Below are 17,469 nucleotides of genomic sequence, written 5' to 3' on the forward strand. Positions count from 1 at the left end.
CCACTTCCTAAGTGGGGCAGATAGGAGAGAATATAACAGGTTTCACTGCTCTGCAATCTATATTAAGCACAGATTCATAGATTCCAAGGCCAGAAGGAATCACTGTGATAATCTCGTCTGACCTACTGCATAACACAGGTCATATAACTTCTCCAAAATAAATCCTAGAACATATATTTTAGAAAGACATCCAATCTTGATTTAAAGATTGCCAGTGATGGAGAATTCACCACAATCCTTGGTAAAATTGGCATGCTGCACTTTTTCAAGACTGTTTCAGAGTAGCAGCCATGTTAGTCTGTATTCGCAAAAAGAAAAGGAGTACTTGTGGCACCCTAGAGACTAACAAATTTATTTGAGCATAAGCTTTCGTGAGCTACAGCTCACTTGAGGTGCCACAAGTACTCCTTTTCTTTTTTCAAGACGGACTATATTTTTGGAGTTTAATGTACCCACCCCACACACACCCACATCATATATCATTTGAAAGCTTATTTTAAGTACATTTAGATGAGGTGTGATGTAGAGCTGTTAAATGGCATTATAAGCCTGTAGGTAAGGGGAAACAATGGTACTCAAAATGAGAAAGTGTCATTTTTTGCTCAGTTCCAGAAATACTGCTAATAAATGCATAGTAATACACACTGGAAAATATAATCCCAACTATACTACAGAATGATGGACTCTAAATGAGCTGTTACCACACAAAAAAGAGATGTTGGAATTACTGTGGATAGTTCTCTGAAAACATCCACTCAGTGTGCAGCAGCAGTCAAAAAAAACATTAGGAATCATTAGGAAAGGAACAGATAATAGGACAGAAAATATCATAATACCACTATATAAATCCATGGTACACCCACACTTTGAATACTGTGTGCAATTCTGATTGCCCAATTTAAAAAAAAGAAGATGTATTAGAATTGGGAAAGGTACAGAGAAAGGCAACAAAAATGACTAAGGGCATGGAACACCTTCTGTATGAGGAGAGACTAAAAAGATTGGCATTTTTCAATGTGGAAAAGAGGCAATTAAGGGGATACAATGGAGATCTATAAAATCTTGATTACTGTGGAGAAACTTTCTTATTCACTGTTATTTACTCCTTCACATACCACAAGAACCAGGGGTCACTCATTCAAATTAATAGGCAGCAGTTTTAAAACAAATAAAACACACTACATCTTCATACAACACACAGTCAACCTGCAGAACTCATTGCCGGGGAATGCGGTGAGCACCCCCTGGATCCGGCACCCCGCATCCCAACCTGCTGCCCTGAGCACTCTCCCACACCCAAACTCCCTCCCAGCCCCTGCACCCCGCACCTTCTCCCGTGCCCCAACCCCCAGCCCCACACTCCCTCCTGCACCCCAACTCCCTCCCTCTTAATCAGGATTTTTCACTTACCAGCACCCCTCATTCCCCCAACATGCCAGATAAAACAGCTTTAACTGTACTAATATGAAATGTTTTCACATAAGATAGTCTTAATTGTTTAAGTGTCTCAAAAGTGATAATAGTTTCTATACTTTCAATTGAAACTTGCTGATCAGATCAGTCTCATACTGAAGGTTGTGCCCGTAGCAGTAGACTGCATGCCCATAGTTTGTATTGCACAGTGGGTAGATATAAAAGTACATGAATTCCTAATGTAATGCTTCTCCATTTGTAAACTTTTGTACATACAAGTTAAACAGCTAGTGGGCCTGGTAGAGGATTTCAACATGTAATTACTATGCATGCAGTACTAGCCTCCAAAATATTCTAAAAACTAGCCTTTTAATTCAGATCAGTATTAGTGTTAGAAATGACAATACACAGCTTCGTATTATGAACATGCAAAACCTATGGGAGAAACAGCCTAAGAAGCAGTGAAGACAAAGTCCACAAACAAGTCCTTGCCTCTGCACTGAACAGAGATGAAGAGCATGTTGCAGCTCTTAACCATGTCATCAACAATATGACAAATCCATTTCCAGAGGGGCCTCCCAACATACCTCTTGCATGAAACATGAGATGTGCAAGAGATTCTACTGAAAATAGCAGATGCTGGTGAAGAACAAATGAAGAGAATGTAAGAGGTGCAGTTGATTCTGATGGGACATGTAGCTTCTTCAGCCCAGTCAAGAAATCTGGCATCAAAACAATTACTGACTTGGCCAAGACAGCCAAATTTAAGTCTGGCAACAATCACAGCAGCTGTCAGTTGAAAAACTGTTTCCCCAGAGCCATATCATTAGCAAGATGCAGAGATGATGTTTCAATGGCAACTATTTCTCAAATCACCCAACAGGACCTGTGCATATGTCCCTCTTCCATGCTGATGGAACAATGAGAAGTACAGATAAAAAGTGAATTAGGGCATCAGCTGGAGGCTCAAGATGAAAGAATCCTTGAGCTAAGAGCATGTAACAAAGAAACCACAGTATATATCAGAGACGCCATGGCTATGACACAAATGATTGCTGGAAACAAATTCGACATTCAGTGAACTGGCTGCTGAGTACTTGAGGCAGGTCCTAAAAGGATTTGACAAAGCTAATTCTGTAATTGAAGTCTTTGATACATATGACAACAATAATGCTCTGAAAACTGCAGAAAGTCAGCACTGGACAGAATCTAAGGCTGCGTGCAAGAAATATCAGGTGACTGGTAGATGCCCTGTGCCTCCATAGAAAACATTTCTAAATGTGGTGCAAAAAGCAGTCACTTGTAAAATTCCTCTATAAATATATGGTTCAAAATGCACCTCAGAGTGTAGGAGCACACCCAACACAGACACTCCTTCTCGCTGGAGGCTTTTCCAAAGAGGTGTTGAAGATGCCCAGGAGTGCAGTACCCAAAAAGAAATAGACAAAACGATGCTTCTGCATGCTGTATATGCCAGCATGGTCTCTTGGCATCAAAGGAAACTTAGGAATTAGGTCACCCGATGCAGATGTTTTGGTCCTTGCTGTTCAATGCATTCCAAAAATAGAATACACAAAACATGTGGATTGAAACAGGCTCCTTTACCAGCACAACTAACAAGCGATGCTTCATACCTGTGCATGCCATTTGTGATGCTCTCCTGACTTCTGCTGTACACCAATTAACAGTATGCGTCTCTGTGCCATCCATATTTGGTGGGGCGGGGGGAAATCAGTGTTTATTGTTGTCAAAACAAAGAGAGCTTACCACTTCAGAGATCTTGACAAATCAGGAAACAGTGACAGAAAAAGCTGCAATTTTTGCAGCAAGGAAGTTGGTAGCAGTTCTGTGTGACCAGAGTGAGAAAGAAAAGACCACCCCCATAGAGACCTAGCTCGTGCCTCAATCTAGCCATCAAAAAGGACAAGTCACTGGCCAAACTCCTACCACGAGGACAGTTTTGAAGAGCATGTCAAAAGAGCACCCTGGCAAACAAAGACTTGGATGTCTTTGCACATAGGAAAACCAGATATTGGATCACTATTGCAACATGGATGGAAAAATGTGAATGATTAATTACTTCCTGTATTCTTCAAGCGCCCAACGGCATCTGAGCTTTTACAAGACCTTATTTGTGTAGAACAGTGGTCCCCAAATAGTGGGGAGTGGCCCCCTCCCCAGGAGGGAGTCCACTTCTAGAGCAAGGATACCGTCGTGAGAGTGGTCCCGGAAGCAGAATGAAGGATGTGAAGAGGTAGTGTCGTGAACTTGATCATATAGCGCTGTCTAATGACATCCAGGACCCACTTGTCTATCATCACACTCCATGCTGGTAGAGTCTTTGGTGGCCTCTGAAGGGGGTGACTGGCAAGAGCTGTGGCGTGCATAGTGGTTGACTGCTCCCTCGATGCACTCAGAAATAGCGCTTACATGAAGAGTGGGTGTGCCGTACAGAGGACTGAACTGATGGGCCAGGTGGACGGGACCTCTAGGTCTTCAGATGCTTTTAGGGAGGTTCGTAGGGTCGCTGGTGGTAAAACTGGGGAGCTTTGTACCGCTGTGCGGGATCTGGCCAATAAATCTTTCACTGAGGTGTTGACGTATAAATACCCAGCAATTGCAAGGTGGCTCTACAACCTTTATGCAAGTGTAGGGAATCATCCGTTTTCTGGCTGAAGATGTGGGATTCATCAAAGAGGATGTCTTCAATTGTGTTCTGTACCTCCCTAGGGAAACCAGAGGAGTGTAACCAGGATTCCCTCCTCAATGATTCCAGTGGCCATAGAGCGCAAAGACCTGTCCACAGAGCCTACTGCAGCCTGAAGCTTGGTTCTGGTGACTCATGTGCCCTCCTTCAGAATAGCTTGGAAGCGAGCATGATCCTCTTGGGGTACCTTGTCCACAAACTGGCCATAGTTCAAAAAAAGTCATATTTAGCCAGCAGTGCCAGATAGTTAGAGATGTGGAACTGAAGACTGACTAAAGAAAAGACCTTTCTACCTAGAAGGTCTAACCTCTTAACATCCACATTCCACTCCAACGAACAGGGAGGGTATTGCCTGGCACGCTCCTTAGCAGCCTGCATAACCAAATAATTAGGTGGGAGGAGAGAAAATAGAAATTCAGACCCCTTCGGCGGAGCATAGTACCTCTTTTCCGTCCCCTACATGGTGGGGGTACACATGGCCAATGTATGCCACACGGTACAAGTGAAGAATGTCATTGTTGATCGGTAGTGCCACTCTGGCCAGTACTGATGAGGATGGTCTTGACCTCCACAACAGCTCCTGGAATTAGTGGTAGTCGTCCAGGACTGAGAAAGGCATTGACGACATGGCCACATCGGGAAATGAGGGGAACTGCTCTGGATCTGGCGGCACAGTTGGAGCCGGGCTAACCAGTGAGTCCTCCAATCCCAAATGTCTACTCAAAAAAGGATGGAATGGTGAAATGGAAGACTTCTCTTGGGTGGGTTGGGACAGTTCTGAAGACAGATAGTGGAGCCAAGAACCCCAGTAAGGCCAACCCAGGGGATCCTGAGGCTGTTGCAGTGGTGCCCTTAGTGGCTCCTGTGCTGGGGCAAGGGAGGGTAGTGTCGCTGGACTGGCAGAACTCTTGAGTAGTCATGTCATCGGAACAAGAGCAGTGGACCACACATACCAGCCAAGTCCTCTCACGTAGAGGAATTGGATTTTTGTACAAATGGTGGCACCGTTAGAATGGAGTGAGCCATGGGGGAGCACTCAGGAACATGGCTGGAAGGCAGCAAGTCTAAAGTAGGAGAACAGACCCTTCTTGGGGGGGGTGAATGTCCTGAAATACACAGAGACCTCAACTCATCCAGGACAAACAGTTCATGAGGACTGGGGCAGAATCCTGCCTCCCCGGAGTCAATGGCACAGTCCACTGATGGAACAAGAAGCTGCCTCAGAACTGATGATTCATGCGACTTCAGCAGAACTGGTGCAGAAGGGGTACTCATGAGCCAGGACCGATGGATCCAGTGTGTAGCATGACTTTTTGTCACACTTGTGGACCTTGGAACGTGTTACTTCTCCATGGCTGGAAGATGCAGATGATGCAGCATCTTTCTTGGGCCCTGAGGAAGACTTACTGCCATGCTTATGCACATGCTTCCTTGCCTCACGACTAGGGCCCGGCACAGGGTCCATAGCATTGGTACTGGCGGAACTGCATTGGAGTTCTACGGTAGGAGAAGCACTTCTGCATTGCTCAGGCCGATGTACAGGGGCATACCCCAGCCTAGATCAGACTGCAGCCTCATGGTAAACTGCTTCTTAAGGCGGAGGGCCTGACCTTCCCACGTACGGGCAGGGAAGAGGTGGCACAAACTGTACCTTGACGCAATGTAGACTTCCCCCAAGCAATACAGGCAGCACTGGTGCTTGTTACTGACCAAAAACAAGCAAGGGCAGGAAGCGCAGATCTTGAACCCTGGAATCTTCAGCATAATCCAGTACCCAGGTGTGGGTGCTGGATAGGTCGGCAGGAAAACTGCTGAAACAGCATCTCAAAGTCCTTAAATCCTAAGAAAAGTACTACTAACATTAAAAACTACTACAAAAACAATAAAATGCTAACTATATACAAAAATAAAAGTTTTTCACTATGTATGAAAAGTACGCCACAAGGAACGAGAACAGCAGAAACTCTGATTTGGACTATTAGGTGGTGAGAAGGAACTGAGGGCGTGGTCAGTCTGCCCCACCCTTTATTGTCTTGGTTGAAACCATGAGGTGATACAAGGGTGCATATACAGACCAGTGGACACTACTACTTTCAAAAGCTCAGGCTCCGGGCACATGGCATATGCACATAACCCTCAGTGGAATACAATAGGGACACTCACTTGAAGTACTAAAACTGCTCCGTCTCTTACCCATGCAGCTCGATGTAGCTTTGGTGCATGATTTAAGGATGCATACAAACACATGTGCGGGCCAAATGGACGCTGCTAAATAAAGATCTCCAAGAGGTGCATAATCACTTCAAGTGGAGCACCCATGGGAACGCTACTCGAAGAAGTAAACTTAGCAACGAATGCCAGCAACTAATTCTTACACCCCCTTAGGCCCGGGAGAGGGGAGAGACGAGATTCTTAGGAGAAAATTTACGGCAAGAAAACATTCTGCCAGGCAATTCTTCACTGTCATCAATACTCTACGCTTCCTAACAGCCTATTGGGATAAAGTTTAGCTTCGCCTTTCTTTATGGCAGCACCTAAAGGCCCTGATCAAACTCAGGCTGCTTTGTGTTAGGCACAGTACAGACACAGTCCCTAATGTGAAGATGATCTCTGTGCAAGCTTGAAAGCTTGTATCTCTCACTAACAGAAGTTGGTCCAATAAAATATATTATCTCACCCACCTTGTCTCTCAAATGTTTTATTACTCATGTAGTTCAAGCACTAGAAACAGCAGCAATCACAGAGAAAAACAATGCTGAATGAAAGCGGGAGATCAGTACATTGATCAGTAACCTTAGTGGTTAGTATCAATGCCATGCAATCCTTCTGGGGAGAAAGAAAAAAAACAGAACACTCCTGCTTCAAAGGGTATGGATGACTAAGGGAATTGGTAATTGGATACAGAGCTTTTCAGAAGTAGGCTATCAGAATCCAGCCCAAGTTGGAAGTAAGCAAAAACAATCAGAATCTGATGGCTGTTTAGTGACCTATGCAGTGGTTATGGATTACAGGAAATGGAATAGAGACCACCTCTCTCTCCCTCTCACACACTCACTATATTTGGCACACGTGGCCTTCCCATTGGCAGTCCCAGCAGAGATGCCAATAACTGAATAGATCATGGAGACTTCACTCCCCCTTTCATTTCTACAGGTAGTCCCGCAAAGCTTCAGTGAGGAAGATTACAATGCCAATGTTTATTACATACTTATCACCTGTGGACATCTGGCAACTTTCACCAGTACTGAAATGACCAATATATATATTTTTTTAATAGTTAGTTTTAAGTGTGCATGTGTATTTATTTAAAACTGGAGCCTGTCTCTAACCCTGGCTCATGTGCAAAGAAGAAATAAAGTTTCAGTACATTTAACAGAGAACTAAAACCCTTCAGTGAAAGGGCCCTCGAGCTTGGCTGTTTCTTTGCATTCATCTGTCAGGCCCAAGTGCTCAGATCTGACCAGCGCTTCATGCAGGCTCCCCAACTCCAGAGGGAGAAAGAAGTCAGCACTCTCTGCTTCCCCTCAACTGCCTTCCTTCCTGAGCAAGCACCCAGGCCAAGGAGAAACCCCCTGCAGGGCTTGTGGGAAGCAGAGCTTCGCATTTCCCCCCTCAGCACCCCCTAGCATGTAGGACAGCTGCCCCGCGGGAGGTCCAGGGGAAAAGCCTGTGTGGGTGGGCGCGACCTGGGGCTTGGTGGAGATTGTTAGCTTGACCACAAGCCCTGTAACAGGGGGTGGTCTGGGCTGTCACCTAACTCTGTCTGTGCTCCTAGCCGAGGCAGCGCCTTCTCCTCAATACTCGCAGGCACCAACCCCAACTCCCCTTGGCCGCTGTTAGCCGATTGTTTTAATCCCCCACCAGGGAGCTCCCTGCTGAATGCGCACTGGCAATCTGTGCCAGCAGCCTCCCCTCTCCTCCTGAGGCTGGGGAGGCTGTACTCAGAGAAATACCTTCTTGAGAGTCAGATCCACCACTTTCCACAGCAGCTGGACCAGCTTTCTCATGGGATCCCAGCTTAGCCCCCTGAGCACCAGCAGTCTTCCCAAACAAGATCACCAGGAGGGGAGGCGGCAATGGCCAGAGGTAGCAGCAGCAGAAGGCGCCGAATTGATGGCGGGGGCAGCAAAGAGTGGGAGGAAGCAACAGCAAAAGGATGAAAGGGCAGGGGTAGGGTGGATACAAGAGATGGGAACACCAAACTGGGGTTGATGCAGCAGAAGGAAGGATGAAAAGTAGAGAGGTCGCAGGAGAAGGAGGGAGGCAAGAAGTAGTAGCAAAAACGGGGGGATAAGTGGGTGAGAGGCAGCAAGAGACAGAGGAGCCAATAGCACAGGGAAGGGACAGCCATAACTCGAAGGTAATGGGGCAGGAGGAGAAGGCACTTCCTTGCAAATGACAAAGTTGCCTATGATATCAATGTGTCTTCTAGGGCTCATAGGAGCTCAGCTGAGACCTGGTTGTCCAGCCCCTCGCTCACTCTGCCTGGTCATTGCAACAGCCCTTCTCCCTGCTGATGGCATGTAAAACCAAAGAAATGTGAACAGCTATGACACCACGTCGTGATCACTAGAGTCCCAGTACCATTCTCGCCTGGGGCTCTGTGAAAGGAGAAGGGAGGGTGTCCTGGGATTTGTCATGCAGGGGGAGGTTCCGGGGATAATGTGTCTGCTCCCTATTCACCTCACTGCAGGAAGAAGAAATTCCAGCACGAGATGCATTTTAAAGAAGCCCAAATGAACACCACAGGGAAACCAGCTCTGCTGAAGCTTTGAACGGGGAGTAGGGTCAGAGAAGGGAAGGTGGATTGTAGGGGGGCAGGGGGATGGGGAGCCAGGCTCCTAGGGAAGAGAAGGGAGGTTACTTCTCTGCTAGGAATGGAAGGAAAGCGGTGATCATGTAGAGAAGAGGGAGAGGAGTGGGGCTGGGAGAGGAAGGGAGGCAAATGTGGCGTTTGCCAGTACAGCTTATTTTGCTTGGAGGCACTGGATAAGATACTGATAAAAGCGCGCTTTGGCTGGGATAAGCTAGTTTGGCTAAGGACACTCTGTCGTACAGTAGAGCAGTGCTCCCATTGTAGGCCTGGCCTCTGTTCCTTACACATCCATAGCACACCCACCTCTCCTGGCCAGTCATGCACCCTGCATGTGTGCACAGCTTGCAAACCCCTGTCCATTAGCACCGACAGGTATCCCAGATACAGTAGCACAGACATGCTGGTTGTGACGGTCCCACAGACAGCTCACCACGGTACAAACACACACACACAGCTTTCAGAGTAGCAGCCATGTTAGTCTGTATTCGCAAAAAGAAAAGGAGTACTTGTGGCACCTTAGAGACTAACAAATTTATTTGAGCATAAGCTTCTGTGAGCTACAGCTCACTTCATCGGATGCTGTAGCTCACGAAAGCTTATGCTCAAATAAATTTGTTAGTCTCTAAGGTGCCACAAGTACTCCTTTTCTTTTTACTCACACAGCCGTCCAAGTAATAACCATCCCGGTCACACGTTCTCCTTGCTGAACACCCCAGGAAATGACTGAATTATTTTCAGGAAGACAGAGGCACTCTCCCTCTGCTGTCTGAGGTTAGAGCAGCTTCTTCCCTGCCAGTTCCTTCCCCCTCTCGCTTTTCCTTAGTTAGCATTAATGTCACCCCAAATGGCTCATTCAACATCCCAAATTAGCCAAATGAATTGTGTTGTTATTCCAGTTACGACAATGAATGACCTGACATAAAAAAACAATTCTGAATTTGCAGCGAGAAGGCAATGAATTATTTCATTCCCCTGCCTGGCTGGGAGCACCAGGTTTTGCCCTGGAAACAGTCTCTGTTCCATTAAGAAAAGGAGTACTTGTGGCACCTTAGAGACTAACAAATTTATTTGAGCATAAGCTTTCGTGAGCTGCAGCTCACTTCACCGGAATGAATGCATCCAATGAAGTGAGCTGTAGCTCACGGAAGCTTATGCTCAAATAAATTTGTTAGTCTCTAAGGTGCCACAAGTATTCCTTTTCTTTTTGCGAATACAGACTAACACGGCTGCTACTCCGAAACTTGCTGCATTAATGGTATTTCAAAGCCCCAGTCAGGAGACTGGAGTATTTCATTTCATGCCCTAGCAATTACCAAGGTAGTAGTTGTTGTTAATCCCCTGCAGCCTATTAAGCTAAGGCTGCTCTTTCGTTTGGGATGGGGTTGGTATGCGCCTTGCATGCGTGTTGATTAACCCGTCTGGGGCTGCTTGTTTAATCAGGGCTGCTCTCAAGCTGAGGCTTCCTTGACTGGCAAAATTGATTTCCCATCTCCACTCCCTAGCAACTGTTGAGCCGCTGAGGATTCCCTCCCTGCTGGAGGCAGCTGAGGGGGATTCCCACCTGCCCCCCGTCTTCTGGTTGGGTGTGGCAAGGGAGCACCCATCGGCCACTGATGGAACTTGTTCTGTGCAGAAGCAGCAGTGCTGCGTTCCTGCTCAGATTAGGAAGTGGGTAATGGGCAGTTTTCTGCTGACTCCTTTCCAGGATCAGAGGAGGGAGCCTAACCGCAATTTAAGGCAGTGAGCCCAGCCCAGCCCAGCCCCTCTCAACATCTCCCCGTACCTTTAAGCACATTTCAAGGGTAAGAAGGCGGCAACACCACCCGCTGAGAAGGAATCCATCAAATCAGCGCTGCAGCTACCCAGGGCAGCATTGCAGCCTGTAGTTTAGGCAGAGAGTCGCATCTCAGCTGTACTGTGAGTTCAGCAGACGCATCTGGCCTGTCCTGTACCTGCAACGTGCACTTTGTTAAAGCACCGTCTGCTGCTGGAAAACAACCACCTCTTTGGCTAAGAGCACAGCAGGGCAGGTGGGATGTACTCCCCTAGCTGGCTGAGATCCTGAAAGGGATGGCGGGATGAGATGGGGGACTGAGACCGGGATCGACTTTCAGAGGCTCCAGGATCAACCGATTGATTGTGATCGACCGGTTAGTGACCACTGCTCTAATCAAGGGATGCCTTTGAGCTTGTCTGTACGCTGTTTTTTTTATTGCTGTATTTGTATGCATTTAGAAAACAATATTGTTACAGAGGAACCACCCTCTAGTGTGGACAATTACATAGGAATATAACTTTTAGCAGACAAATGATACAGATGTCTACTAATGAAAAGCATTACACAAGAACAAGCTATTATTATTCCCCTCTACTTATAGGAATAAGCTACATTGATATGAGTACCTTTCTGGTGGTATAATTGCACACAGTAGGGGATACTTCTTTAACTCTTCCAGTTTCTAAACTGACAGTTACAGTGGTACAAAACCCGCATTTAAACCTGGTCTTTATGTTTTCAATGGCAGTTCCTCACCCATTGGCCTCAAAAGATTAAAAATGTCAGTAAACTCAAAGGAATAATTGTAAACAACGTTGTTGTAGCCGTGTCAGTCCCAGGATAGTAGAGAGACGAGGTAGGTGAGGTAATATCTTTTATTGGACCAACTTTTGTTGGTGAAAGAAAGAGACAAGCTTTCTTGTCTCTCTCACCAGCAGAAGTTGGTCCAATAAAATATATTACTTATCCACCTTGTTTCTATATAGGAAGAACTGTCATTCAAGAATAATCTTGATTTTCTCATTAGCATTTTTCCAACACAAAACCTAATTTGCAGCAAAATGTTTGACTAGGACTACATAAAACATAGGGAAATGCAAGTGATTTAAAATAAAATTTTTACATATCAATGCCAGTGTTACTTTAGCTCGCTGGATTTAGCACACGAGTCAACAGTATCCATGCTTAACAGCTTTATTACTCCATTTTCTCACCCCTACTCTCAAACCATTTTCCTCTTATTTTACCTTATCCTCCTTGGGGTTTTCCCGCCATTATGAGTGTAAATAGTCTGCATCAAGCCTTTAACCCCTCCCTGATCCTCTAAGAGTAGACCTCTGCTTCATGTCAGAGCCAAGCAGCTAAGTGAAAGTAACAAGGTTTACAGTGCAAAACACATTGATTACTCTCCTTATTGAATATGGTCTTTATTTGCATTTTCACTCAAGTCACTAGGTTTCGAACAAAGAATTTATCTGCTATCATATTTAAGAACAAAGCCAACACAAATGAACAGAGAGGAGCTAAAAGTATCCATTTAACATTGTAACTGAATAGTATAGCAAATTCACACGAGAATGCTGACATTATTTAAAATCAAGGATCAGCAAAAACGTATGTGAACCAGGCCAGAAGCTATGAAGTAGTGTGTATAGAAACAATTTATATAATTATGAACTATATTATAGTAGTAACAAGAGGCCCCAAGCAGGATGATTGTTCTAAATGAGAAACATTCCTATGTGTAAAAAGAAACTGAGTACTTGTGGTACCTTAGAGACTAACAAATTTATTTGAGCATAAGCTTTTGTGAGCTACAGCTCACTTCATCGGATGTCATTGTAGCATAAAATATTGTGCCAGAGAGCTACTGTTAATATGATTATTTTGATTTACATAGTGAAATCACCCCTACCACCCTGTAACAACCAGCGGTAGCAAATGTAGTGTGACAAAGTTCCTGCTCTACCTTGGTGGGTCTCGCGCTTATTGGTGGATTTGCTCGCCTTGGAGCTTCACGGCAGCCCTCAGTTTGGCCGTTTTTCTGAATTCACAGTCCAGGTCGACTCCTCCTGTGTCTGACCAGGAGTTGGGAAGATTTGGGAGGAACACGGGCCCGCCCTCTACTCCGGGTTCCAGCCCAAGGCCCCATGGAATGCAGCTGTCTAGAGTACCTCCTGGAACACTGTGTGACAGCTACAACTCACTGGGCTACTTCCCCATGGCCTCCTCCCAGCACCTTCTTTATCCTCATCATGGGACCTTCCTCCTGGTGTCTGATAATGCTGGTACACCTCAGTCCTCCAACAGTCCACATTCTCACTCTCAGCTCCTAGTGCCTCTTGCTCCCAGATCCTCACACACACACCACAAACTGAAGTGAGCTCCTTTTTAAACCCAGGTGCCCTGATTAGCCTGCCTTAATTGATTCTAGCAGCTTTTTGATTGGCTGCAGGTGTTCTAATCAGCCTGTCAATCTTAATTGTCTCCAGAAGGTTCCTGATTGTTCTGGAACCTTCCCTGTTACCTTACCCAGGGAAAAGGGACCTACTTAACCTGGGGCTAATATATCTGCCTTCTATCACTCTCCTGTAGCCATCTGGCCTGACCCTGTCACAGTAGGTATAGCCAAATGAGCCTTAATTTTGTATTCGGAATGAAGGGTCTCAAAACAGCAAAGCATGAAAGATTAAAGCACCCAAAAGCATAAGGCAAATATTGACTATGATGTCTGTCAATTAATTTCAGGGGGAAATGTTCAGAAAATACACACACTTAGCAGTTTTCAGAGTAGCAGCCATGTTAGTCTGTATTCACAAAAAGAAAAGGAGTACTTGTGGCACCTTAGAGACTAACACATTTATTTGAGCATAAGCTTTCGTAAGCTACAGCATGCATCCGATGAAGTGAGCTGTAGCTCACGAAAGCTTATGCTCAAATAAATGTGTTAGTCTCTAAGGTGCCACAAATAGTCCTTTTCTTTTTACACTTAACAGTGAGGGCATAATAATTCAGATGCCAGCTGGCACATGAATCAATTAACTGCATCACCATCTGGTGTCAAAGACAAATACATCAATGTAACAAAAATTTATATTAGTGTTCCAAAAACTCAGTTTGAGGCTTCCTGGTGCACAATTTCAGCTAATCTGACCATATGCAAATCACATGCTGAGGAGACGCCACTGTAGTTTGCAAAGTACTTTGAATTCCTATGGGACGAAAGAGTCTCTACATAAGCAAACTTTTGCTTTTTTTAAGCTTTAACTCAATTTTGAAATTCGTTAGACACTTGAAACAACTGACTCCCACTTCAAGGCTTTTCCAGTAGACTCTCAGAAGGAAGTGATAAATAATTACTGGTGTTTGGGAAAACTTATGTCTGGAGTCAAGCCAACACAGGCACCATCTTCTTCCTAGAGAGAAACTAGTTGGTGTGTGTTTGCCCCTGCACACACATGCATACGCATGTAAAAAAAGAATAAGCAAGTGACAGTATGCTTAATCAACTGCATATTGTAATGTGTGAGTACGTATGAGTAGCTGTACAATGGTGGCAGGGAGCCCCCAAAGTGACTGACGAGCACATCTTGCTTTTCCATCAGGACATTCCTTGTCCATTACAAAAAACTTTGCCTCCAACTTTTCCCCATCACCCAAACTACTAACCAAACCAAATCCTATGAAGTGGCCATAGCACTCAACCACACACAGAAGATTAGTTTATATTATTTTAAATTCCCCAGCTTCTTCAATAGAATTACATGCTGAAAGCAAGTGCCTTGCTGAATTGAGGCCGTAGACTTTTAACTATCCCCAAAAAGGAATGTTTAAAAGACAGCACTCAAAACAATCATCATTTAAATAGCCCCTTCAAATTATTCACCTAAGGCCAATCTTTATGTTGCAATAATCAATAGTGGAACACTACTAAATGCAAAAAATGGTGAGATGGAAGATTAACACCCTTATATGTGGAAACTTATAGCAGGCACATAACAGATGTTTGCAGTCTCATGTGGTCCTGCAAGTATACCAGATTAATGTCACCCAATGTACAATAAAACATTGATACTTTCTTCCAGCACCTCAGAGGGTTTTTTTAAGCTGAACTTGTATTGTCCCTGCAGGAGCACTGCCACTGGGTAAATCACCTCCCTTTGTTGGCCCTGTCTGAAAGGCAAGTTGGGGGCTTTAAACTATGAAATGTAATTTATACATGTAATAGATGTGGTGATCAGAATCCATTCACTCCGCCTATTATGTTTTTAAAATTACATTGCAAGTTTCAAAGCCCCCAACTTACCTAAATATACACAATTGGTCCAATAAAGGGATAGAAGCAATCCTGCCAGACTCTCCCTGAAGGAATGTTTAGCAACATGTTCTCCCCTGATGGGCCTATAAGAAGGAAATAGATTCATAGATACTAAGGTCAGAAGGGACCATTCTGATCATCTAGTCCCACCTCCTGCACAGCGCAGGCCACAGAATGTCACCCACCCACTCCTATGAAAAACCTCACCCATGTCTGAGCTATTGAAGTCCTTAAATCATGGTTCAAAGACTTCAAGGAGCAGAGAAGCCTCCCTCCAGTCAACCATGCCCCATGCTACAGAGGAAGGCAAAAAACCTCCAGGGCCTCTCCAATCTGCCCTGGAGGAAAATTCCTTCCCGACCCCAAATATGGCAATCAGCTAAACCCTGAGCATATGGGCAAGATTCACCAGCCAGATACCCAGGAAAGAATTTTCTATAGTAACTCAGATCCATCCATCTAATATCCCATCTCAGGGGATTTGGCCTATTTACCCTGAATATTTAAAGATCAATTACTTACCAAAATCCCATTATCCCATCATACCATCTCCTCCATAAACTTATCGAGTAGAATCTTAAAACCAGATAGATCTTTTGCCCCCACTGCTTCCCTTGGAAGGTTATTCCAAAACTTCACTCCTCTGATGGTTAAAAACCTTCGTCTGATTACAAGTCTAAACTTCCTGGTGGCCAGTTTATACCCATTTGTTCTTGTGTCCACATTGGACACAAGAAATGTGAGGTCTTAATTTTTATCTTCTCCTGGATTTTGAAATAAAACATGGGGACAAGACAGAAAAGTCTGAGCTCCTAAGTTTATTAGTCTAGGCAAAACATTAGAACATATATTGCAGGAAATAGCCCTGAATTGGCAAAGGTGATTACTTAAATAACCTACCAGATTTTTTCCACCTTTAATTTATGCAATTAAAAAGAATACCAATTAATACTCATCGCTTCCCTGGAGAGATTGCTGCTGGAAGTCCTTCATTAATGTGCTGTCTACAAAATTCTAGTCACAGTATAAAGGGTTAAAATCTCCAAGGTACAGAATGGTCTTACCTTGTTGGCACGTAGTTGCTTGTAGATATCTGTCTGCTGCCTTATGCGATACTCCAAGTCAGAGATCTGAGCCTGCAGCCACGTCCACTGACAGATAATGGCTGCTCTCTCCATTGCCCATTGGCACTTTGCGCGATGATGCCTGGAAAGCAAAAAGTTTGCATACTTTAATCACTTCCATTTATTTAAACTAATTTACTCTACATACAAAATCAGCTAGGATAGGCAAATATTCGCAAGTAAAATTAATCACAAATTCACTTTAAAAGAGACCTATAAATAGCATTTAAAGTCTATATAAAAACATTTCCTAAAAGGCAGGATCAAATAAGTTGTGCACTTCTCAAGCAATACCAACAATCCATTTCCAGCCTGTCAACGTTCCTTCCCCACTCTGAACTCTAGGGTACAGATGTGGGGACCTGCATGAAAACCTCCTAAGCTTACTTTTACCAGCCTAGGTTAAAACTTCCCCAAGATACAAACTATTTTACCCTTTGCCCTTGGACTTCCACTGCCACCACCAAACGTTTGACTGGGTTTATTGGGAAACGTCTTTCCCCCCAAAATCCTCACCAAAACCTTGCACCTCCCTGCCTGGGGAAGGCTTGATAAAAATCCTCACCAATTTGCATAGGTGACCACAGACCCAAACCCTTAGATCTTAAGAACAATGAAAAAAACATTCAATTTCTTACAAGAAGAATTTTAATATAAGAAAAGGTAAATAGAATCACCTCTGTAAAATCAGGATGGTAAATGCCTTACAGGGTAATTAGATTCAAAACATAGAGAAACCCTCTAGGCAAAATCTTAAGTTACAAAAAAGACACAAAGACGGGAATATCCATTCTATTCAACACAGTCTATTTTCTCAGCCATTTAAAGAAATCATAATCTAACGCATATCTAGCTAGATTACTTACTAAGTTCTAAGACTCCATTCCTGTTTTGGCTCCAGCAAAAGCATCACACAGACAGACACAGACCCTTTGTTTCTCCCTCCCTCCAGCTTTGAAAGCATCTTGTCTCCTCATTGGTCATTTTGGTCAGGTGCCAGCGAGGTTATCCTAGCTTCTTAACCCTTTACAGGTGAAAGGGTTTTTCCTCTGGCCAGGAGGGATTTTAAAGGTGGTTACCCTTCCCTTTATTTTTATGACACAGCCACATACCAGCAATCATACCAGCAATTATAAGGCAGTGAGAATGAATGGCTTAATTCTTCCTCAACTGCAGCCACACAAACTGTTATTCTCTTTGGTGAGAGTATAAGTAATCACTCCGATGACCTGCTAATCACAAAAAGTGGTCCGTCAAGGAAAGAGTTCTGCTTTCACACACCTAGCCACCTGCACACAGAGAACGTGAAAAATC

At 44.4% G+C, this 17,469-nt stretch overlaps 1 protein-coding gene across 10 annotated transcripts in view; it reads right to left on the minus strand.

Annotated features, from left to right (window-relative positions):
* The window catches only part of LOC119851537 (KAT8 regulatory NSL complex subunit 1-like), a 153,253-nt gene that overhangs the window by 88,008 nt on the left and 47,776 nt on the right, over positions 1-17,469 (minus strand). For all 10 annotated transcript variants that reach the window (XM_038391547.2, XM_038391546.2, XM_043509824.1 and 7 more), the window contains one exon: positions 16,096-16,237. In XM_038391547.2, the coding sequence (XP_038247475.1) occupies positions 16,096-16,209 (114 nt within the window). In that variant the 5' untranslated portion in view covers positions 16,210-16,237. The remainder of the gene's footprint in view (positions 1-16,095; positions 16,238-17,469) is intronic.

The sequence above is a fragment of the Dermochelys coriacea genome, chromosome 2 (assembly GCF_009764565.3).
Source record: "Dermochelys coriacea isolate rDerCor1 chromosome 2, rDerCor1.pri.v4, whole genome shotgun sequence".
NCBI lineage: Eukaryota > Metazoa > Chordata > Testudines > Dermochelyidae > Dermochelys > Dermochelys coriacea.